A 25,955-nucleotide genomic window follows, 5' to 3' on the forward strand; every position below is an offset into this window, starting at 1 on the left:
TCTAACAAGCGTTGTCACTGGAAGATTGCGTATCCCTTTTAAGATCCTATTGATACACTCAACCAGATTTGTGGTCATATAACCCCATCTATGCATACCATCAAATGCCAAAGAACACTGATGGAGAGGGATCCTATCCAACCATGGGGTATATACGTCGGCCCGATCATGTAGTTGTTGTTATCACATATTAAATTCATGGATTGTTTTAGAATAGACCGTTTCAAAAAACAACTATTAGGCATTTATCCACTATGAAAAATGTTCTAACTACTATAATGCTAAATGTTATTTACCTATGTTTATAATAAGCTTTTGTAAGTACGTTGTCTTGAACTTACTTAAAATGTTCGCTGTTGTGTGCTTGATACAATGCATATGGATAGCTCTCGAAAGATTCCATGCTCCATTGCTACGGGATATGGTTGAACTAATAGACTCATGGCGATCAGAAAAAATACCTACACCATCTCGAGTCACGACATATCTTCTCAAATTAGAAAGAAAAAAGTACGACACGTCAGCAATCTCCCTTTCGTCAATGGTAAAGACAATAGGCACAATATTTCCGTTGCCATCCTGTGATACTGCAACCATAAGAACTCCCTTATATTTTTCATATACGTATGTGCTGTTTACCTGCACAACTAATTTGCAATGCTTGAATGATCTAATACAAAGTTAAAAATTCTAAAATACTCACTATAAGACTCGGATATCCTGAGCCAACTCATCTCCTTGATAGATAAGCACAGTTTCGAACTGTACAGCTGCTAACGGTTTTTTTTACACATAGCTTTAAACCATGTCGGCAGAGTCTCATATGAGGTCTCCCAATCACCAAATATCTTTTTCATTGCTTTTTGCTTAGCCAACCATATTTTGCGGTAGCTCATCGTGTAATTGAACTTTACCTGAACATCTGAAATCACATATTGCACCTTTACACATAACTCATCTATAATATATCTGCAATCACAGCTTTTACTAATGGCTTTATCACTTTTTATACATAGCTTTTGTTATAACATCTTATTTTCCAACAATGTTTCTTCCGGATCAAACTAGCCTTGATAAGCCAATCACAGTTGTTTCCATATTATTGTATACATTTGGTATAAAATAGCGTTGGTTCCGAATCGTATACCCGATAGTCAACTCCTCTATGAATCATATAGTCTTTAATGGTTACGATCACAGTCTCTGATCTCTAGAACTGAATTTCATCCCAATAACAAATATGCCACCTGCAACAACAGATGGGTTTGCAACAATACCACAAAAAGGAATTATACATTACAATTAGCAACCACAATATAATCATCATATTATAGTACATAAAATATAGACATACTCTATTAACATCATATTCACATACTAGCATTTGAATACTCAGGATACTCTGGTGCATTCAAAGAGCAAGGTTTAAAGAGCGCATAAAAGACGGCTCCCCAAATGGATGTTAGTTTGCTAGTGAATTTTTCATTTCTTCTACATTTGCTTCATTAGTGCAATCAACATCGTCGCCATCTACATTTGGATCATCTATCTCATATCGGCTTTTTCAACCACATAAGGCAATTGTTTGAATTAAGGATGGCAATGGGTCCCCATAGGAGTTGGAACCCTTCTCTTACTTTTTCTCACTGTTTAGTAAAATGCCCCCTATCTCTGTCACAGGTCCCCATTTATTTCTCCTTGCAGAAGAAATGGATACCCACGAGTATCAATGAATAATTGGATATTATTAAGTTTTAATTTTTTGTTAAAAAATTAACACAACCATAATAAAATCCTATATAATTCAACTAAATATATCAAATCAAACATAATTCAAATACGAATTTAATATAATAATAACATATACAAAAATTTCAACATATAAATTAGAATAAAATGAATTAGAGTTATTACTTACATAACTTATATATACAAGGACATTTAAGTAAATTTTCTTTTGCAGGAATTTCACATGTCCCCATGTAGCAGATACCTCAATCCGCACCCCATTCCCATTTATTCATGGGATAGGTCTCGTCCCCATGGAAATTTTGCAGGTCTCTGTTAACCTCTCCATCGTAGGTAATCTCCGCAGGTATCTGTGGGTGCGGATTTTTTTGCCATCCCTAGTTGGACTCAACATATTGCTCGATGACAGACTCTTGTGATGGACTTTCATGATATATTGAAAATATTTCTTACATCGTTGTTTCATCAGTGACATATTTTGTTTCAAATTGTATGAATCCTCCAAATATTATTATAGGATATCTGTACACAACACTAGTCACTCTATTCATTATTTAGGGATCTATCCTTTCACAAATTATACTTTTTAGTTACTTAAATAATATTATAAAGGAACAATAATATCACATGAATTCTCACACATAAATCTTACACCTTCGAATATCTGAAATAAAATTTAACAATTATAATATACTCTTAAAACTAATTTTATCACTTGTTCTTTTCTCATGATTTTAAAAAAAATAGAATACAAGAACAACAAAAATAAAAACACCAGAGAAACAAAAATAAAGAAGAGAAAGAGAAGAAACTGTAAATTGGACGCGAATTCTCCATCATTTAATCCTTATTCGTAGTTGCTGAGATTCAGATTTTTTTTGACAAGTGGCTCCCACCATATATCAAGTCATCCCACTATACATCAAGCCTCTGTTTTCTTCTTTTTAAAATTTTTTTTACGTCAATGCAATAATCGTTCTCTCCAGTTTTTAATTTTTTTTGTCTTTTCTTGTTGTTTATAAATTGCAGGCAACAATTTCTGTTAATTTTAATATACTAGTAAAAGAATAAATTACCATTTGTACCCATGAAAGATGAGAATACTGACATATGTACCCATGATAAATCGAAACTAATTTTCTACCCACAGAAGATGCATTCCGTGTGACAAAAATACCCTATTTTAGTTATGCACTTACTTCATTATTATCCAAACCTAAGTGGCACCCAAAGATCTTCATATGCTCCCACCAAAGATTCGAATGACTCACTGCACTCAATCCTCCCTTTTCTTTTTCTTCCACCACCGCCTCTTCCACCAACTCAACCAAAGACTCCAACAACTCTATCGTACATAAGAAGCTTCAGAAGCTCTCAAAAAATATTTCTGAAGCCATTGCGTCACTCAAGAACACTCTCAACATTCAAAACGCCAATACTACAAGGGATCCACTTTTCTCTTCTTCTTTTTCTACAAATTCTTTGAAGATTGAAGGGTCACAGAACGTTGTGTGGGGCTATGTACAATTCGCTGTTACTGAGGTATGAACTGGAATTCAATGCTAAAGTTTCGATCTTTTTTCGAATTCTAAAAACCCCATTTTCTTGATCTGAATCATACCCCTCATGTCTGCATTTTTCACAATTTTAGGAACTTTAAGTGAAGTAAAACAAGAAATGGGAGTTTTTCAATATTTTTTTCTTAATTTTTACACTTTCTTTTTCTGGGTTTTGTTTGCTTTAATATTATAAACTCAATCAGCTTCTTTTTTTTTTTTTCATTTCCTTCTTTTGCAATTCAGGAACTTCAAGTGACCAAAAATAAAAGGATGGTTTTAATTTTTTTTTTTGGGTGGGAGAAGGGTGGTATTTCTCGATTTAATGTTACTTTGTTATAACCTTTAGAATTTCACTTTTTTAGAATGTGGAAATATCAAGTAATTACCAAAGATGAATCTTTTCCGTCTTCATTGCACTTTATCTTTTCTTGATGATTTATTTTGTTGTTTCCATAGCTATGCACAAGCTAATTTTGATACGAAGGATGTGTTTTTTCACATCAAGCTGATGAAACAAGCATTAGCCAGTGACTACCCTGCTATCCTGATTCAAAAGGAAGTGATGATGATGGTGATGGTGGTGGTGGTGGTAATGTTGTTAAAGGGTTTGTGTTAAAGTTCATTTTTGCTTGTAATTCTCCGATCAAGATAGATAGGGCGTAGATAAGGTTTTGGAGGGGTTGGAGTGCTAAGTAGATTCGGATAATAACGAAGCAAATGGATAATCAAAATAAGGTATTTTTGTCACACAGAGAACTTCTTTGATGGATACAAAATCAATTTCAATTTATCATAGGTACATATGTCAGCGTTTTCATATTTCATGAGTATAAATAATAATTTATTCACCAATAAAATATACAATTATAACATAATTATTGTACATTATACCAAATATCAGTCCATATTAAATAAAATGACTCTATAATATACTCTAAGTTTATTATAAACAATATTTTTAACTATCAAATATCTCATTGGAGTTCACATAATTTAAGGTTAAGACTCAGAGATGTACTATCAATAAAAAGAAATTATTGTTTAATTTAATCCTATAATATAGGTTCTATTTTATTTTATTAATGAGACTCTTTCGATTTGTGTGTAAAGATCGCCGAAGGCAGCAATTGCGTGCCTAACAAAAACAACACTTTCCTATATAGAATATGTTATATTTTTGTGTCGCTCCAAAATAGCAATAATCCCATGTTCTTCCATATTTTCTATATAAGGATATGGCCCTTAGTGTACTCAAAAGAGAAAGGGAGTGAAAAATATACTGTTAATTATCATATGAACTATCAACATTATTAGAACCATATATTTTAATTTTTTAAAAGGAGTGAAACTTTGAATTACGCACATAAAGCCCACGGCTTATCCTTATTGTCTACATTTTTTGAAGCAGTGTTTTCACTTTTCACTAAAAGAATTTAAGGTTATGCCAAGCGACTTCTTATTATAAAATTACAAATCTAAAGAATTATATGCAGTAGATATTTTTTAAATATTTTTATTTATTTGTTAATATATTTCTTAGAGAAAGCGTCAAATTTTATGTTCCAACTCAACATTAAAATATAGCCTTGGTAAATTCCCCATTCTATCGAAATGAAATTCGTAAAATCGTACTCTTAAATTGATCCAAGATTTGATTTAATATCTACAACTTATAACTTATAGATACAAAAATTTTAAATATATAATTTTTTTTAAGGGTTAAGTACTGAAATCGTCCCTAAGGTTTGGGGTGAAAATCAAAATCGTCTCCGACTTTTTTTTGTTATTAAAATCATCCCAACGTTACAAAACATTATAAAATCATCCTTTTTTATCTCAATTTTATTTTTTAACCAAATTACCCTTAACTATTAATAAAAAAATAAAAAACAAAAACAAAAACAAAAAGCTCCTCCCCCACCCCCACCCGCACCCGCACCCCCACCTCCAATGTCTCTTCCTAGTGAGAAAACCCAGCTTTTTCCTCTTCTTGTTCAACTTCAACACCGCCACTCTCCTCCGCCCTCCCCTCACACTCTCTCTCCTCTACTCCTCCGCCACCAGCAACTCCATTCTTGACCCCTTAACGCCTCTCATTTCTTCCATCCCTTTCTCCGCCACACAAACTGGCCTTGGATCTTGATATCACTTCTTCCACCCTTTCCTCTCTCCCACCCAAAAAACTCCAAGTCTTCTTCTCTCCTTCAGCAACAGCAACAAGTAAATCTAGCAACAACAATTCTTTTTCTTTTCTTCACCAGCAACAACAACAAATCCAGCAAATTGAACAATAACAAATTCAACAACGAATAAATAGGGCGGCGGCGGCGAACCCTAGAAACGAATAAATAGGGCGGCGGCGAGAAGAAAAATTGAAGTTGAAATTGGAGTTGAAAATTTGAAGAGAGGGGCATGAGGAAGAGGATGGAGGGGTTACGGGAGTGGGGTGACGGGAGTGGGGTGAGGGGATTACAGGAGGGTGAAGGATGAGGGATGAGGGATGAGGGGTTTGGGAGTCGAGAGTGGAAGTCGGGAGTAGAGTGAGGGGTGAGGGGTGAGGGATGAGGGGTGGAGGGTGAGGGAGTGGACTAAGGAAGTCAGGGAGGATGAGTGAGGGAGTGGGGTGAGAGAGTTAAGAGGGAGGGGGAGGGGGAGGGGGGGAGGAGAGAGGGGTGGTGGTTTGTTTTAATTTTTTAAATATTATTTTTAATTATTTTTATTAATAATGAAGGGTAATATGGTAAAAAAAAATTGAAGTGGAAAATGACAATTTTATAACGTTTTGTAATATTGAGGATGATTTTAATAACAAAAAAAGGTCGGTGACGATTTTGATTTTCATTCCAGACCTTAGGACGATTTCAGTACTTAACCCTTTTTTTAAATACATATTTATTTATCTACATATATTCTAGAGTAAATTATATATTTAAATAAAGTAGAATTTAAAATTACCCAATACAATATTTAAAAAATGATTATATTTCGGTTCTATACTTATTTTATATAAATTGCTGTTGGATAAAATTTTTTTAAAATTTATATATAAATCGTTAAAGAGTGTAAAAATTTATATAACAATTCACTATTATCAGAAAGTTTTAGAAGTTATAAAAAATTTATGTAAAAGGTGACTACTATCACGAACCCTTAGAGGTTTGAAAAAAATGGGAATATAAAACCATTGGTAAGTCCAATAGTTTATGTATATTTTGTTTTCTTCTTTCGTATGTCATCACTTTGAGTTTGTTTTTTGAAATGATGGTATGAAACAATTTACTCTTATATATGTGTGAAGCTAAAGTAGAAATAGGATATTCTTTTTGTTTGACAGAAACATAATTAATTTTAATACTGATTATTTTATTAAAATTTAGATATACTAGTAAATTCTTTTAATATTTATAAAAATTACTTTTATAATTATTTTAGATTGAACATGTAGAATCATTAGAATTTTTTGGAATAAAAAAAATTTTTAAAATCATTAGAATTGCAAAAAAACGCCATTTGCACCTAATTTGAAAAAGGAATCAACTTAATAAAATTGGATAAGAAACAAAAATACTAACTAATCAATAAGTCATCAGTGAATAAATGATTAATAAGTTCTAAATTTAACTAATTTAATTTAATTTAGTTAATATTATTGTATTATATCTTAATCATTTTTTAACTAACTTATGTGGTTTCGAAATTCATCATTACTTGTTTTTTTGTTTTTTTTTTTCTTATCCTACCTTATTGAATTTTATTTTCTTTCGTTTTGTTTTATATTTACATCTTCCATTACCTTTACCTTCCATATATATATAATTTCAATCGTTTTTATCATAATTTCTTTTCTAATCATTTTTCATATGTTCATTATCATTTTTGCACGATTTTCTCAGTATTTTCAGCCACTACAATCTCACTGCGTTTTTTCTTTTTTCTTTTTTTTTTTCACCATGTGACGACTTAGTCTTATTTTAACTTTTTTTTTTGGTAAATGATTATATTTTTAAAATTCTAATAATTCTGCATGTTCAATTTAAAAAATTATGGAAGTGATTTTATAAATATTCAAAGAACTTAGCCGTATATATAACTTTCAATAAAATGACTAGTACTAAAACTAAGTATGTTTTTCCAAATCAAAAAGAATATCCTATTTCTACTTTAGCTTTACACGTGTATTGTAAGTTGTTTCATACCATAATTTAAAAAAAAAAAAAACCCAAAATAATAGTATAAGATAGAAGAAAATAAAATATACACACAAAAAAAGTACATAAATAATTGGATCTACCAACGATTTTATATTTCAATTTTATTTTGACATGTAAACCTCTACAACAAAGATTTATGATAGCAGTAATTAAGATTTTACACAAATTTCTTATAATCTAAAAATTTATGATAATAATCAATTTTGACGTAAACTTTTACCGTCTTTAATAATTTATGTATAAATTTTAAAAATAATAAATTCTGCAATAATGTATACAAAATAAATACATAACCGAAATATAATCATTCTCTAAATATTATAATTAAGTAATTTTAAGTTTTACTTTATTTAAATATGCAATTTGTTTATATTCTATTTATAGTTTAATAATAAACTTAAGATACTGAATCTACATTGGATATATACGGTGAATAATAAAAAGTGTTGTATGCAGCTGAAACGTATACATACATTTTAAACAAAAATGTTTGGATAAGATCATATGAATTATGAAGAAGTTACTGTAGTATTTTTTGAATATAAAAAACAATAATAAATAATTCACTTTTAATTTGTATTAAACTATTTAAATATAAAATGCTAAATAAATTGCACCCATATTCCATAAAACAAATCTGCCATCCTTTCAAGTACATGTATCATCATGGTACAACGAACCATAGCACGTGGAAATGGGATGACAGAACAGATATACAGAAGTGTCTTGCACTCCGATCCATCAATCATATATAAAAAGCCAAAAACAGTAAAGAGATTTTTTTTTTTTTTTATATTCTGCTGTTTTTTTTTTTCTATTTTAATGCTTAAATAACTCTTAATTTTCTATCCTTAAGTTCAATTAAATGTCATAAATTATTTAATACCTATTTTTGTTGTAAAAAGAAGACAACTCAACATTAAATTATGAAAGATTAAAGATTTAGATTCCCCACATCAGAGAGGTTATAGCACTTTAATTTGTGCATTATTGTTGATGAGATGCACAGGCAACAAAGGAAATGCTTCAGACTGTGTTCAAAATGAAATGAAATTTAATCAAAACTTTTCTTTAATTCAATTTAGTTTCTTTTCAGAAACAAAAATTCATGAAGCAAATCAATGAAATGTGTTGAACTCCTTTAATTTAACATTCCAAAAGCAAAACGTTAATATCACATTATTACATACAACTTCTACATTCTAATGAAATATATACATATATTAATGTTTTGTCTTGATGAAGATAATATATAAATAATGTTAATTGCTTCATCTAATAAGAAGAAGATTCCTCTTACAATAATATGTATATATGTGCCTATATGACGGTGTTAAAAAAATTTATATGATTGACTCTCACATCATGCATATACTATATAGTTAAATGGTTATAAAAATGGATCTATTAAATTCATTTAATAAATTAAAGTATGATATGAAAATAAGATATATTATTATATTTAAGAGGAACTACTTTATTAATAATAATGCAAACAAGTGGGGAAGATCTACAAGAAGGAACTCATCATATTCCCAGATTTCTGCGCAGAAAGCAGCAATTGGGACTAAATATATAAACAAACAAATATATATGTATAACTGATAAACTAAAGCAGCCTTATACACTGTACTAACTGAACATTTTACACGACCAAAATTCCAGATTCACAAGTTCTTGGTACTTGGTGTTAATTTACACACAACAAATTAAACCCTAACCATGATGATCTCAGTAATTATTTTTTAACTATTATAGAAAGTATGACAGAAATTATTACAAGGCTAGGTGAAAGAAAAATACCTGATGATGTTCAAAGTAATATCTACCCAATAGTTATTTAGAGTGTGTAATATATAAGACTGGAAACAAGTTAAAGAAACTTACCATAATCCCATATGTATGATGATGATTCTTTATTTCCTCCAAAGTCTAAACATATATACACCAATCTTCATGTGTTATAAGTCTAATCATTTGATGCCCCATCATTTATTTAAACAAAAGGCATACGAAGTGCATCCATAAAATAATATAAATCAAAATAAAATAATAAAGAAATTCAAATAAACAAAGTTAAATGTGCATCCAAAGAGATTTATAAAAGGAAGTAAAAGGAGTTGGAGTTATGAAAATACCTACTAAATTATTCATAAATATATTAAAAAAAGATGCCCATGATCATCTTTTTTATTCCAAAACACAGAAACTAAAGATAGGGTAGAAAAAAAAAGAAGCTTCATGATCCATATACATTGATAAAATAAACATTACTTGCCTCCATCTCACAGTTCTTCACAACTATATATAATTAGTACTCTAACCTTTCAAATCTTTGCCCATTAATTCCTATCCATCAAACAAAGTCTTCAAGCTAGAAACAACAAAACAGACGAACAACGAAATCATTTGAACGTAACCTTGATTTGATCACACATCTCTAACACCTTGTCTCCTTCAATTCATCACAAATTATGACCGAATTCAATAAGGTGGTCGTCCATGAGGCCAAGGATAAGCCTCATGCCCTACCTGCCCTCCATTAGGCATCAAATTAGGTGGCATGTTATACAAAGGGAGTGATGTTGGATCGGGAAGGCCACCACCCCCGTGTAGCGAATGATGGCCTCCACTACCTCCAATCCCTGGAAGAGGTTGTGGTGGTGGAGAACCACCACCACCTGCGCCTCCTCCAGTACCACCACTGCTACCACCACCACCACCACCGCTAGGCCCTTCATCTTCCTCATCAAGTGGGAGCCTCTCATAGGTAGCATTAGCAAATGTGGCCGCAATGACCATAACAGGCCCAACAGCTACGAGTGACCCAACAACACTCCCTCCAATAACCTGACCTTGTCCACCGGCCAGATACACGGTTAAACCCGTGGACCCAGGAGGGGCAGGGCCAGGTAAAAATGCTCCTGTTAAAGATAAGATCTCGAACCTTCCATGAAGGACTACGGCGCCAGGCGCCGTAGGTTGTCGGATGGTAACATTGGCAACCGATCCACTCCCACTGAGCACACAAACTCCGCGTTGTCGCCTCCTGGCGAACTGCGCCACGCTCTCCGCCACATCAGCACCACCTGCTATCTCCATGACGTGGCTCCGGAGGGCATTGGGGCTATCCCTTGTGACGAAGATGGGTGGTTTAGGCTTGTTCTTGGAACCTGGAGGCCTACCTCGGGGTCTTCGGGTTCCAACTTCGACTGCACCTTCTCTTGGTTCATCTGATCCGTTATCCCTATTATCTTCATCTTCAACTGTGGGGGCTCTGTCGGTGTGCCCCTTGCTGCTTAAGCCAGGTGAATGGCTTCCTGGGTCAACCCCAGATAACCCCACCTGGGTTCCGGTCCACCAAGGATTAGCCAGCTTTCTAGCTAGGTTTTTTTCTATGATGATCAACAACTACCACACCAATTCACACTATCTTCTTTCACTTCTAAGTGAAGAACATGAAGGGAAAAGCAAAAGTCAAACCCAAGCAGCTTCAATTCTCATCGTAAGAAACAAAGGGCAAGCTAAGCTCTAGCTTTTTCTTCTGTCTAAATTAAGACCTAATAATCAACCACACATGATTCTCTTACTCAATCAGAAGAGAGAGTAAAGCTAAGCTGAGGAATTATGAGAGGTTCTGAGAAGAGAGAATTAGATTCAACGATTCTAAGGGAATCAAGTAAAGGGTATGAAAGCTGAGGGCTAATTGCTTAGAATAGGTAAAATAATAATACGGATTAATTCAAGATCAAACGATCATGAAGTGCTCTCTACCTTTCTTTTTTTTTTTTTTTCTTCTTCTTTTCCCCTTTTCTCTTTTGGTTTGTTTATAATAATATTTTTGGGTTACTTATATTGAGTATACATGAGATGATAGAAGTGAGTCTCTCTGAGTGGATACAAGATGGAACAGATGCGAAATTAAACCTTTTTTTGGGCAGAGAATCAAGCACAAAGAGTGAATACGAGGGCACAAACAGAAGAAGAGAGAGAGAGAGAAAGAGAAGTAAGAGAGATGGATGAGACAGAGCATATAGAATAGAATTGTAAAAATAGGAGAGACACACTATCTAACAATAAGATATAGTACAAAGAGAACCAACACAACACAAAAACACAGTTTGACGCAACAACAACAAAGGAGAGAAGAGATGATATGTTCTCTTTATCTCTTTCTTTGTTGGTGAATCTATGAGACCTGTGTTGTCATTTAGGGAGCTCACATATTTTATTTTTTTATTAATATTTTTTTAAAATATACTAAATATAAGTTTAGTTTATATAACCAATATTATTATATGTATTATTCTTCATTTAAAGATAATAAATAATATAGAAAAAATTAAATATTGTATTATCTAAATATTATAATGTGAATAAGACAAATATTTTGAAAATTTTAAAAAGATAGAAATACTATTTATATTTTAAATTTATTTTAGAAATGTTGAATTTGGTTGTTGGGGGTTCTGGTGGTATTAGTGTAAATAAAAGGGAAATGAAGAAGGAACAATATATGCACTGCTTTTGGAGGAGTGTCTCGGAAATTAGGGTTTTTAATTTTGAGATGTTGGTGGGGTCGCATGCGCGTGGACAGGGTGGGGAGCACGACGTCGTTTTCTCGGGCCCCGATATATACCAACATAACGTTGCAAAAGACTATATATATGTATGAGTAACTAGCTAGAAGAAATGAAGGCATTGCCATTCTGTATTTCTGAACCTTGTAACTATATTATTGTATTTTCACCTGTCATTGTAAACATGGATATTCATCATCATTTAATTTCCCCTCAGCTTGCTTTTCCCAAATTATTTTTCTTTTATAAGAACTAGGCTAAACTATAATATAATTCATGAAATTTATTAATTATATATATACTTGAATTTTTTTTTTTTTTTTATGGTTTTCCACCTATTTGGACCACTACCTGCTAGCTAGTAGGAATAAGAAATTATAGAACTGAGTTTAATTTGTAGGACTCGATGATCACAAATATCATATTATAGTTGAATAGCTTTAAATCCCAAAAGGTAATTCATATGATGGAAATTAAATTATTTCACATTTATAAACCTTTATATATTTCCAAATTTGAAAATGAAAGAGAGGATTTTGTTAGGTTTTCGATCATTAATATAAAATATTGTCGAATTTTTATGATAAGAATCAAACGGGATATTGTCCTAAAATTAATCAGGTTACCCATAAGTAACTTATTGTATAGTTTGAGTAGTACAATATTAAATTAAATGAGTAAGGGTCGTGTATCGATGCTCAAATATAGGGTAAAATGAACATAGATTTTTACGTTTTTTATTAAGAGACGAGGATAAATAAATTAGTACACACAAACGTGACAGAAGAAGTAATTAAAGATAATCATAGAGACAATTTAAATACGCAATTTAAAATATGAAATATAAGCACCCTAGTATAAATAAAGAGATTTAAGTATATTGTGTATATTTATAATAGAAAAATAAAGAAAGATGTAGTAAATCATAGGCTTTAAATAAGTTGCTCAAAGTAGCAGAACATCTTTAGTTTTATATGTGAAAAAAATACATTTGTAACTTAAAAATAAATTTTATCACTGTCATTAGACTAATTATGTTATATAAAAAGTAGTGTTCAATAAAAAGTGGTAAGTATGATGAATATAAATTTAGTATTGAAAAATAGATGATACTTAGATAAATGAGCGTCAAATACAAATGAATAGAATAAAGAACAATAATATAAAAAAAAAAATTGAACTAGTTTTTATTATTAAAAAGATGATAAAATCTCATTTTAGGTGATTTTAATATGTAAGGGGAACAAAAATTTGCAAAATATCTAATTAAAAAATAAATTAGATGAAAGATAGACAAGTAACCAAAAATATAAAAAAACCTAAATATGTCATGCATAAAAATAGTCAAAAAAAGATTTATGTGTAAATCAATTTTGCTATAAACATGATGTATTATAATAGGATATAATAATGTTATTTGATTTATGTAGCTATTTTTATCTCATGGATAAAGTAGTTTTGTTGATATTGTTCAGAAACATTTATAAACACCATAATGGCCAATTTTTTTTTTTTAATAGATATTAAACTTGCACTAGAAGTTTTTAAAAAAAAAATAAAAAAGGAACAACACAAAACAAGGAGTGTATGTGATAAAACCAAAACAATTTAACATTGTTAAAAGCGACTAGACTAATCTCCATATTGGAGAAGAAAAGAAAAACAAGAGCAAGCAAATTAAAGGAAAATGAAGAAAACTCCGTTGATGGTATAACCGAAAGAAAATTGAGAAACCTAGTAGTCTTCGAATCTTTCTAATTAACAATTTGGCTTCCAATTGTTTTCCTCCAAGCTCCCAAGTACTAAATTGTTCAAAAATCCTTTCAAATTAAATTTGGCCATTGTTAACACTACTTTACAACGGTCAATCATGCTCTACCTCTGTCCCATGGCACCATACCCTACCTCACTAGTGACTTCATCACCCCTTTTTGTTTTTAACTCTACATTTTATTTTATGACGAATTTCAGTGGTATTCTATTTTTATAATTTTTCTTTATGAGAAACTTCTTATATTAGAAGCTAATAAGTCAAAAAGTCTCTCTCATTTTTTATTAGAACTTTTCATGTTTTTGTTATTATAAATTTAAAACTTCCAAAAGAAAATTATTTAGTGTTTTTTGAAAGTACAATATATATCTAACTACTTTAAAGAAAAAGGAAGCATTTTTTTTTAAAACACACAAAAGAATTACTTATAAAATAATTAATGTATTCAAATACAAAATATAACTTAATATTCAAATGAGATGTGTATCTTTCATGCCATTAAAACAATTAAGGACGATCAAGCATATATGCATATAGATAATAGATATGCATTGAGAATATTTGTATTTTGTGGGAGTACGTACTCCTCGACTAGCACCTTATGGATTTGTCTACGCTCTACTAAGGTTTTACTACGTTATCGTTATGGTTACACTTTTTTATTATTTTTTTCGTCAAAGTGTTTTTTATCTTCTTCTACTTTCTTCTCTTAATTTCTTTTCTGTTTCTAATTCACCCTCACTTAATTCTCTGATTTTCATTTCCTCTCCCAATTCATTCGTATGCTGGATTTTTCTTTTAAATTCACTCCATTTTCTAATTCACTCATTCCATATATCTTATTTCTCTCCGAAATCATTAAATACCAATTCTGATTTTCTCTACACCATGAGCAACAAATCAGAAACTCAAAACTCTCATATAATTGACAGTGATAAAAAGGATGATTTGATCATTTTATCTTATGAAGATGTTTGTGAAGGAGTTCAAGCAATATAGAAAGAGTTCTCTATGCAATATGGAATAAACAAGAAGGATTCAGAGTAGTCAAAAAATTCAGGAACCAATTTTAATTTTTTTTAGAATGACTCTTATGTGACTCGAATTGAGAGGGGTTCGCCTTGGTTATTCAAAAGTTTTGTTCTTCATGTTAGCAGATGGAAGCAGTCAATAAACATGGAGGATAATCACATCTCTTTTTTACCTGTATGGGCACAATTTTGGGAATTGCCTGAACAATACAAAATGCTTGAGGTTGGCCGAAAACTGAGTGGGAGACTTGGTCAAATTGAAAATGTTGCTCTGTTTGAAGTTAGAGGCAAAGATAAACGCATAGTGAAGGCTAAAGTGGAACTGAACGGTGATAAAAGAGTGAGGGATACACTGAAATTGCTTGATCCTAATCAGAAAATGCTGGAGATTGGAGTACGCTATGAACATATAGGTGTGTTCTGTACTTATTGTACAAAATTGGGGCATGAATCTAAGAACTGTCAATTTTTTATTGATGATTCTACCCAAAACAATATCAATGAAGATAGAGTCGGTGAATGGCTTAAGGCAGATCAAGTCGGTAGGCGTTTAACTGAAAAGAGAGCTTCCTTCAATCCTAATCAACATTGGGATGGTTCTATTCCAGCTCAACCGAAGAAAAAATCTCCACCTGCTTGGCTTTTTGATAGTTTCTCAAAATTGAATGTGCAAGATGATCAGAAAAAATAGAATAATGAAAAAATTATTGCTAATTCGGGTTCTAGAGCAAAAAATGAGGGTGAATAAGAAAACACTGGTACGACTACTGATACTAATTCTTCTTCTAATTCTTTATTTGGAATATCCTATCCCATGAATAATGTCCAAAACAATAACAACGTCATGTCCAAGCTTATTAGAATGGAGAACAAAAAGCTAAACCTGAAACAACTTGCCAGAAAGTCTGTGATAGATTTCAAACGGAGGAGTGGAGGTAATGTTATGCTATGATGGTGGAGGGTGCTAGCCTTCAAGTGGTACCCAAAGAAATATGAAACTGCTCTCGTGGAATTGTCGGGATTTAGGGAGACCCCTGAAAATCCACAATCTTAAAGGGATTTGCAAATCTTACTCCCCGAGGTTTGTTTTATCTGTGAAATAAAAAATCAATCTCGACAAGCTGAAGGAAAACTAAGATCTTATGGTTTTAAGGAATGGTTTATTGTGGATTCGGATGGATTATCTGGGGGTTTGGCAATGGCATGGACGGATGGTTGTACTATTCAGATTTTACACCATGGTAGATTCTTCATTGCGGCACCAATTCTGACAGCTGGTTCTAATGATCCCTATGGTGTTCTAGGTGTTTATCTCAGTTCAAATGATCAACATAGAATGGCTCAATTTGCTGAATTAACTTCAGTTACCCAACAGTTCGATAGTAAGGTTATGTTAATGGGTGATTTTAATGCTATTTCTAATCAATTGGAGAAAGCAGGTGGGGGTGTAAATCTCCTTCTTCTATTAAAACTTTTAACAGTTTTATTAATGATAATTCTCTAATTGATATTGGTATGGTCGAATAGGCAGCGTGGTGATGAGTTGATACAGGAAAGACTGGACCAATTCCTGGTAGGAGTTGATTGGCAGCAACTCTATCCCAATGCATCGGTTCTTAGATTGTCAGAATTAGGGTCGGATCACTCCCCTCTTCTCTTAAACTCTAATATGAGAATTGAGAGATCTAAACAGCGATTCAAATTTTAAGAAAGATGCTATTCCAATGATGAAATAAGGCAGATTGTTAGAGAGGTTTGGTACGAATAGATTGATGGTTCAGCCATGTATATCCTAGCTCAAAAAATAAAGCGTTGTCGGCATAAGATTGTCAGATGGCAGCGAGAACACAGATCTAATTCGAAGGTGGAGATTTATTTACTACAGTCTAAATTAGAGGAACTTCGTTTAGCAGAAATTCATGGAAGCGATATCATTTCAGAAATAAAGGACAAACATGAAAAAGCATTGCAAAATAAAGAATCTTATTGGAAAGATAAGTCTAGAGTCAAATGGCTCAAATCCGGTGATCAGAATACAGCTTTCTTCCATCAGAAATTTAGAAATTGAACCCGAAGGAATAAAATTTGGCAACTAACTGGCAGTGATGGTGAAGTGGCTATTTCAAATGCTGGTATTGCTTCTGTGGCTGAATCTTATTTCAAAGACATCTTCTCCTCTTCCTGTCATGAGAATGCTGAACCTCTGTTTACTGATTTTGAACCTAAGGTTACAGCTCACATGAACTGTAGGCTTTAAAGACCAGTGACTATGGAAGAAGTGAAACGTGCAACATTTAGCATTCATCCTCAAAGTGCTCCAAGAGATGATGATATGACAGCAAAATTTTTTCAAAGCTTTTGGAACATACTTAGTGGTGATGTGTTTTGAGCAGTTAAAAGCTTCTTTTCAGGGGGCAGAATTTTAAAGGGTTTTAACTACACTCAAATCTGTATTATTCCCAAGATTTCTGATGCTAAAGATATGACTCAGGTAAGATCAATAAGCCTATCCTCAGTCTTTTACAAGATTATCTCTAAAGTACTTGTACATAGACTTTAGGGTATGATGAATAGACTAATTAGCCCTACGCAAAGTGCTTTTATTAAAGGCAGGTTAATCTCTAATATACCCTAATTGCTCATGAGTGTATGCATTACTTGAAGAACAAAAAAAGGAGACTCGAAAATGAAATGGCGCTAAAATTAGATATGAGTAAGGCATATGATAGGGTGGAATGACACTTTCTTTGGTTTATATTAGAGAAGTTTGGTTTTGACTCCCGGTGGATCATGTGGATTAGAGAATTAGTGACAACTGTTTCTTATTCTGTCATTGTGGAAGGACAACCCTATGATTTCTTCAAACCAAATAGAGGTATTCGACAAGGAGATCCTCTATCTCCCTATCTTTTTTTTTTCTATGCTGAAGGTCTCTCCTTCTTGCTACACAAGGCAGAACAAACAGACTAATTCAGGGTCTTCAGATACATAGGCGATGTCCCAAGGTCAACCACCTCCTCTTTGTTGATGATTCCATCTTATTCTGTAAAGCTAATCCTGAAGCATGTTCAAACATCCTGCGTTTATTGAATTTTTATGAAAGCATTAGTGGCCAGAGGGTAAATCTTAATAAATCTGTTGTATTCTTTAGCTACAACACTCCCTCCACTACTCGTACACTACTGGCTAACTCTATGAATATTAATCATATTATGGCTCAAGATAGATACCTTGGTTTGCGTTCTGCAGTCTCTAAATCGAAAAATGCTTCTTTTAGTATGATCAGAGAGAAGGTTCGGAAAAGAATCCAAGGGTGGAAGCGCAATCTTCTATCGTCAAGTGGTAGACAGGTATTGCTTAAGGTAGTGGGAGAAGCTATTCCTATTTATACATTGTCTTGCTTCAAGTTGCCTAATGGTTTAATTTCGGAAATTCACTTTCTACTTTAACAGTTCTGGTGGGGACAAAAAGGTTCTGAAAGGTGGATGGCTTGGATTAGCTGAGACACTATGACTATCCCACAAAGAGAAGGAGGCCTTGGGTTTAAAGATCTCAGAATCCAAAATCTGGCGCTTTTGGGCAAACAGTTTTGGTAACTCGTAACACAGCCTACTTTTCTATTATCCAAAATCTTAAGAGGTAAATACTTTAGCAATGGTAATGCTATAATGGCAAAAATTGGAGTCTTACTGGTGTGCGAAATCGTGATCATTCCATTCCTTGGTAACGGCGCTAAAAATTCAATACGCACGTTCATGATCTTATATCTGTTTCACAACTTCGTACAACTAACCAGCAAGTGCACTGGGTCGTCCAAGTAATAAACCTTACGTGAGTAAGGGTCGATCCCACGGAGATTGTCGACTTGAAGCAAGCTATGGTCACCTTTTAAATCTCAGTCAGGCGGATTGAATTGTATTAAGAAATTATAGTGGATGAAAATAAATAAAATATAAAATAGGATAGTGGTACTCATGTAATTCATTGGTGAGAATTTCAGATAAGCGTATGGAGATGCTTTCGTTCCTCTGATCTCTGCTTTCCTGCTATCTTCATCCAATCAATCCTACTCCTTTCCATGGCAAGCTTTATGTAGGGCATCACCGTTGTCAATGGCTACATCCCATCCTCCTGTGAAAATGGTCCAATGCGCTATCACTGCATGGCTAATCATCTGTCGGTTCTCGATCATACTGGAATAGGATTTACTATCCTTTTGCGTACTGTCACTACGCCTAGCACTCGCGAGTTTGAAGCTCGTCACAGCCATCCCTTCCCAGATCCTACTCGAAATACCACAGACAAGGTTTAGACTTTCCGGATCTCAGGAATGGCCATCCATGGGTTCTAACTTATACCACAAAGACACTAATAACTCGGACTCGGTCCCCTGTATTAGATATCCAAGAGATATCCATTCAATCTAAGGTAGAACAGAAGTGGTTGTCAGGCACGCGTTCATAAGTTGAGAATGATGATGACTGTCACGATCATCACATCCATCATATTAAAGTGCGAATGAATATCTTAGAAGCGAAATAAGTTGAATTGAATAGAAAAACAGTAGTACTTTTCATTAATCTTTGAGGAACAGCAGAGCTCCACACCTTAATCTATGGTGTGTAGAAACTCTACCGTTGAAAATACATAAGTGATAATGGTCCAGGCATGGCCGAATGGCCAGCCCCCAAACGTGATCAAAGGGTCAAAAGATAATCCAAAGATGAAACTATAATAGTAAAAAGTCCTATTTATACTAGACTAGCTACTAGGGTTTACAGAAGTAAGTAATTGATGTAGAAATCCACTTCTGGGGCCCACTTGGTGTGTGCTTGGGCTGAGCTTGAAGTTTACACGTGGAGAGGTCATTCTTGGAGTTGAACGCCAGTTTGTAACGTGTTTCTGGCGTTGAACTCCACTTTGCAACTTGTTTCTGGCGCTGAACGCCAGACTGCAACATGGAACTGGCATTCAACGCCAGTTTGTGTCGTCTAAACTCGGGCAAAGTATGGACTATTATATATTGCTGGAAAGCCCTGGATGTCTACTTTCTAACGCAATTGGAAGTGCGCCATTTGGAGTTTTGTATCTCCAGAAAATCCACTTTGAGTGCAGGGAGGTTAGAATCCAACAGCATCTGCACTCCTTCTTCAACCTCTGAATCTGATTTTTGCTCAGGTCCCTCAATTTCAGCCAGAAAATACCTAAAATCACAAAAAAAAACACACAAACTCATAGTAAAGTCTAGAAATGTGATTTTTAATTAAAAACTAATAAAAATATACTAAAAAACTAACTAAATCATACTGAAAACTATGTAAAAACAATGCCAAAAAGCGTATAAATTATCCGCTCATCACAACACCAAACTTAAATTGTTGCTTGTCCCCAAGCAACTGAAAATCAAATAGGATAAAAAGAAGAGAATATACTTATAAATTCCAAAATATCAATGAAACATAGCTCCAATCAGATGAGCGGGACTTGTAGCTTTTTGCCTCTTGAATAGTTTTGGCATCTCGCTTTATCCATTGAAGTTCAGAATGATTGGCATCTATAGGAATTTAGAATTCAGATAGTGTTATTGATTCTCCTAGTTCAGTATGTTGATTCTTGAACACAGCTACTTTATGAGTCTTGGCCGTGGCCCTAAGCACTTTGTTTTCCAGTATTACCACCGGATACATAAATGCCACAGACACATAATTGGGTGAACCTTTTCAGATTGTGACTTAGCTTTGCTAAAGTCCCCAATTAGAGGTGTCCAGGGTTCTTAAGCACACTCTTCTTTTGCTTTGGACCTTGACTTTAACCGCTTAGTCTCAAGTTTTCACTTGACACCTTCACGCCACAAGCACATGGTTAGGGACAGCTTGGTTTAGCCGCTTAGGCCAGGATTTTACTCCTTTAGGCCCTCCTATCCACTGATGCTCAAAGCCTTGGGATCCTTTTTATTTACCCTTGCCTTTTGGTTTTAAGGGTTATTGGCTTTTTGCTCTTGCCTTTTGGTTTTAAGAGCTTTTGGCTTTTTCTGCTTGCTTTTTCTTTTTCTTTCTATTATTTTTTTTCGCCATTTTCTCTTTTTTTTTCGCAAGCTTTCTGTATTCACTGCTTTTTCTTGCTTCAAGAATCAATTTTATGATTTTTCAGATTATCAAATAACATTTCTTCTTATCATCATTCTTTCAAGAGCCAACATATTTAACATTCTTAAACAACAACTTCAAAAGACATATGCACTGTTCAAGCATTCATTCAGAAAACAAAAAGTATTGTCACCACATCAAAATAATTAAACTAGTTTCAAGGATGAATTCGAAACCATGTACTTCTTGTTCTTTTGTAATTAAAACATTTTTTTTTCATTCAAGAGAGGTGATGGATTCATAGGACACTCATAACTTTAAGGCATAGACACTTAAATACTAGTGATCATGAAGACAAAAACATAAACAAATATAAAGCATAAAAATCGAAAAATAGGAGAATAAATAAACAAGGAGATTAAGGAATGAGTCCACCTTAGTGAGGGTGGCGTCTTCCTCTTCTTGAAGAACCAATGGTGCTTTTGAGCTCCTCTATGTCTCTTCCTTGTCTTTCTTGCTCCTCCCTCATAGCTCTTTGATCTTCTCTAATTCCATGGAGGATGATGGAGTGCTCTTGATGTTCCACCGTTAATTGCTCCCAATAATTGTGTGGAGGAAAATGTATCCCCTGAGGTATCTCAGGGATCTCTTGATTTGCAGTCAAATGTTCTACCACTGAGCTATAGACCCTTGAGATGAATCTCTCCATCTCCTATGACTCGGAGGTGGAAGCTTTTGTCTTCCCTATCCTCTTTCTAGAGGTTTCTCTGGCCTTAGGTGCCATCAATGGTTATGAAAAAATAAAAAAAGCTATGCTTTTACCACACCAAACTTAGAATGTTGCTCGTCCCCGAGCAAAAGAAGAAAGAATAGTAGAAGAAGAAGAAGATATGGAAGAGATGGAGGGATGTGTGTATTCGGCTATATGGGTGGGCTTGGGTGGGAAAGAGATTTTGAATTTTGAAGGTAGGTGGGGTGTATGGATGTGAGTGGTGAATGGAAAATAAAAGGGATAACTGTGAATGGAGAGAGAGGGGGTGATATAGGATTATGAGGAGGGAAGGTGAGTGGAGGTATGTGGAGATCCTGTGGGGTCTACAGATCCTGAGGTGTCAAGGATTTACATCCCTGCACCAATTAGCCATGTAAAATGCCTTTGCATGCATTTCTGGCATTTAGACGCCGAAGTGATGCTTGTTCTGGGCGTTCAACACCCATATGCAGCATGTTTCTGGCGTTGAACGCCAACTTCATGCTTGTTTCTGGCGTTCAGCGCCAGCTCCATGCTCTGTTCTGGCGTTGAACGCCAGCCAGATGCTCTTTACTGGCGTTTAAACGCCAGTAAGTGCTTCCTCCAGGGTGTTCTGTTTTCAATGCTGTTTTTCATTCTATTTTTGATTTTTCAGTAGTTTTTGTGACTCCACATGATCATCAACCTAATAAAATATGAAATAACAAAGAGAAAATAAAATAAAAATGATTAAGTAACATTGGGTTGCCTCCCAACAAGCGCTTCTTTAATGTCAATAGCTTAACAGTGGGCTCTCATGGAGCCACACAGGTGATCAGATCAATTTTATAGACTCCCAACACCAAACTTAGAGTTTGGCTGAGGCCTCCCAACACCAAACTTAGAGTTTGATTGTGGGGGCTTTGTTTGACTCTGTACTGAGAGAAGCTTTTCATGCTTCCTCTCCATGGTTACAGAAGGAGGACCTTGAGTTTTAAACACAAGGTAGTTCTCATTCAGTTGAAGGACCAACTCTCCTCTGTCCACATCAATCATAGCTCTTGCTGTGGCTAGGAAGGGTCTACCAAGGATGATGGATTCATCCTCTTCCTTTCCAGTGTCTAGGATTATGAAATCAGCAGGGATGTAAAGGTCTTCAACCTTTACTAACATGTCCTCTACTAGTCCATAAGCCTGTTTTCTTGACTTGTCTGCCATCTCTAGTGAGATTCTGGAAGCTTGCACCTCAAAGATTCCCAATTTCTCCATTACAGAGAGGGGCATGAGGTTTATCCCTGACCCAAGGTCACATAGAGCCTTCTCAAAGGTCATGGTGCCTATGGTACAAGGTATTAAGAACTTTCCAGGATCCTGTTTCTTCTGAGGCAATCTCAGTTGATCCAGATCACTCAGTTCATTGGTGAGCAAGGGAGGTTCATCTTCCCAAGTCTCATTACCAAATAATTTGGTATTCAGCTTCATGATAGCACCAAGGTACTTGGCAACTTGCTCTTCAGTAACATCTTCATTCTCTTCAGAAGAAGAATACTCATCAGAGCTCATGAATGGCATAAGGAGGTTCAATGGAATCTCTATGGTCTCTAGATAAGCCTCAGATTCCTTTGGTTCCTCAGAGGGAAACTCCTTATTGATCTCTGGACGTCCCAGGAGGTCTTCTTCACTGGGGTTCACGTCCTCTCCCTCCCTTGTAGGTTCGGCCATGATGATCAATTCAATGGCCTTGCACTCTCCTTTTGGATTTTCTTCTGTATTGCTTGGGAGAGTACTAGGAGGGATTTCAGTGATCCATTTACTTAGCTGGCCCACTTGTGCTTCCAAATTTCTAATGGAGGACCTTGTTTCATTCATGAAACTTAGAGTAGCCTTAGATAGATCAGAGACTATATTTTCCAAGCTAGATGGATTCTGCTCAGAACTCTCTGTCTTTTGCTGAGTGGATGATGGAAAAGGCTTGCTATTGCTAAACCTGTTTCTTTCACCATTATTAAAGCCTTGTTGAGGCTTTTGTTAATCCTTCCATGAGAGATTTGGGTGATTTCTCCATGAGGGATTATAGGTATTTCCATAGGGTTCACCCATGTAATTTACCTCTGCTATTGCAGGGTTCTCAGGATCATAAGCTTCTTCCACAGAAGATGCCTCTTGACTACTGTTGGATGTAGCTTGCATTCTATTCAGACTCTGAGAAATCATATTGACTTGCTGAGTCAATATTTTATTCTGAGCCAATATGGCATTTAGAGTGTCAATTTCAAGAACTCCCTTCTTCTGAGGCATCCCATTACTCACAGGATTCCTCTCAGAAGTGTACATGAACTGGTTATTAGCAACCATGTCAATAAGTTCTTGAGCTTCTGCAGGTGTTTTCTTTAGGTGAATAGATCCACCTGCAGAAGTATCCAATGACATCTTAGCTAATTCAGACAGACCATCATAGAATATATCCAGGATGATCCATTCTGAAAGCATGTCAGAAGGACACTTTTTGGTCAGTTGCTTATATCTCTCCCAAGCTTCATAGAGGGATTCACCTTCTTTCTGTTTGAAGGTTTAAACATCCACTCTAAGCTTACTCAGCTTTTGAGGAGGAAAGAACTTGGCTAAGAAAGCCATGACCAGCTTATCCCAAGAGTTCAGGCTATCTTTGGATTGAGAGTCCAACCACACTATAGCTCTGTCTCTTACAGCAAACGAGAAAAGCATAAGCCTGTAGACCTCGAGGTCAACCCCATTGGTCTTAACAGTATCACAGATCTGCAAGAACTCAGTTAAGAACTGAAAAGGATCTTCAGATGGAAGTCCATGAAACTTGCAGTTCTATTGCATCAGAGAAACTAATTAAGGTTTCAGCTCAAAATTGTTTGCTCCAATGGCAGGAATGGAGATGCTTCTTCCATGTAAATTGGAATTAGGTGCAGTAAAGTCACCAAGCATCCTCCTTGCATTATTATTATTTTCGGCTGCCATCTCCTCTTCTTGTTCGAAAATTCCTGTAAGGTTGTCTCTGGATTGTTGTATTTTAACTTCTCTTAGTTTCCTTCTTAGAGTCCTTTCAGGTTCAGGATCTGCTTCAGCAAGAATGTTCTTATCCTTGCTCCTACTCATATGACAAAGAAGGGAATAACAAAGAAAATATGGAATCCTCTATGTCACAGTATAGAGATTCCTTTGTGTGAGTAGAAGAAGAAAAGAATGTAATGTAAAGAAGAGAAGAGGAAAAACTCGAACACAGAGAGGGAGGTGGTGTTCGAATTTTTTGGATGGAAGAGAAGTGTTAGTAGATGAATAAATAAATAGAAGGAGATGAGAGAGAGAAATTCGAAATTTAATTAAAATAAAAATTAAAATTAAAACAATTAGTTAATTAAAAAGGAATTTTGAAAAAGGAGAGAGGAAATTTTCGAAAATAAGAGAGAGAGGATTAGTTAGGTAGTTTTGAAAAAGATATGATTGAAACAAAAAGATAAGATTGATTGAAAAAGTTTTGAAATTTGTTTTTGAAAAAGATATGATTGAAATTTAAAAAGATATGATTGAAACAAAAAGATAAGAATTGAAAATCAATTTTTTTTAAAAAGATAAGAAGTTAGAAAAGATTTTGAAATTGAATTTGAAAAAGATATGATTGAAATTTTTATTTGAAAAAGATTTGAAAAGAAAATTAAAAAGATTTGATTTTGAAAACTAAAGTTGATTACTTGACTAACAAGAAACTGAAAAGATATGATTCTAGAGTTTAAAGATTGAACCTTTCTTAATAGGCAAGTAACAACTTTGAAAAATTTTGAATCAAAATATTAAATGCTAATAAAATTTTCGAAAATTAAGAAATAAAATAAGAAAAAGATTTTTAAAAATCATTTTGGAATTTTCGAAAATTATGAAAGAAAAATGAAAAAGATTTGATTTTTGAAAAAGATTTTGAAAAGATAAGATTTTTAAATTGAAAATTTGATTTGAGTCGTAAGAAACAATTAAATTTAAAAACTTTTTGACTAAATCAAATCATATTTTCGAAAATTTTGAGTAAAATAAGGAAAAGATATTTTTTTGAATTTTGAATTTTTAATGAAGAAAGAGAAAAACATGAAAAAGACTCATAACATAAAAATTATGAATCAAAACACATGATGCATGCAAGAACACTATGAATGTCAAGATGAACACCAAGAACACTTTGAAGATCATGATGAACATCAAGAACATATTTTTGAAAA

At 34.0% G+C, this 25,955-nt stretch overlaps 1 protein-coding gene and 1 non-coding gene across 2 annotated transcripts; one reads left to right on the forward strand and one right to left on the reverse strand.

Annotated features, from left to right (window-relative positions):
* Nucleotides 1–9,645: 9,645 nt before the first annotated feature.
* LOC107615885 (AT-hook motif nuclear-localized protein 20) lies at nt 9,646–11,696 on the reverse strand. The gene has a single exon (XM_021112549.2). The coding sequence runs from the start codon at nt 10,619–10,621 to the stop codon at nt 10,004–10,006; it is 618 nt and encodes a 205-aa protein (XP_020968208.1). The 5' UTR covers nt 10,622–11,696; the 3' UTR covers nt 9,646–10,003.
* A 12,505-nt stretch (nt 11,697–24,201) lies between these two features.
* On the forward strand, nt 24,202–24,309 carry LOC148546336 (small nucleolar RNA R71). The gene has a single exon (XR_015902070.1). It is a non-coding gene; the product is annotated as a small nucleolar RNA R71 (small nucleolar RNA).
* Nucleotides 24,310–25,955: the final 1,646 nt, after the last annotated feature.

The sequence above is a fragment of the Arachis ipaensis genome, chromosome B9 (assembly GCF_059453495.1).
Source record: "Arachis ipaensis isolate K30076 ecotype BB chromosome B9, ASM5945349v1, whole genome shotgun sequence".
NCBI classification, from domain to species: domain Eukaryota; kingdom Viridiplantae; phylum Streptophyta; class Magnoliopsida; order Fabales; family Fabaceae; genus Arachis; species Arachis ipaensis.

Coding starts and splice junctions, on each gene's coding strand:
- LOC107615885 (XM_021112549.2), bottom strand. CDS start 10,621: ATGGAGATAGCAGGTGGTGCTGATGTGGCGGAGAGCGTGGCGCAGTTC.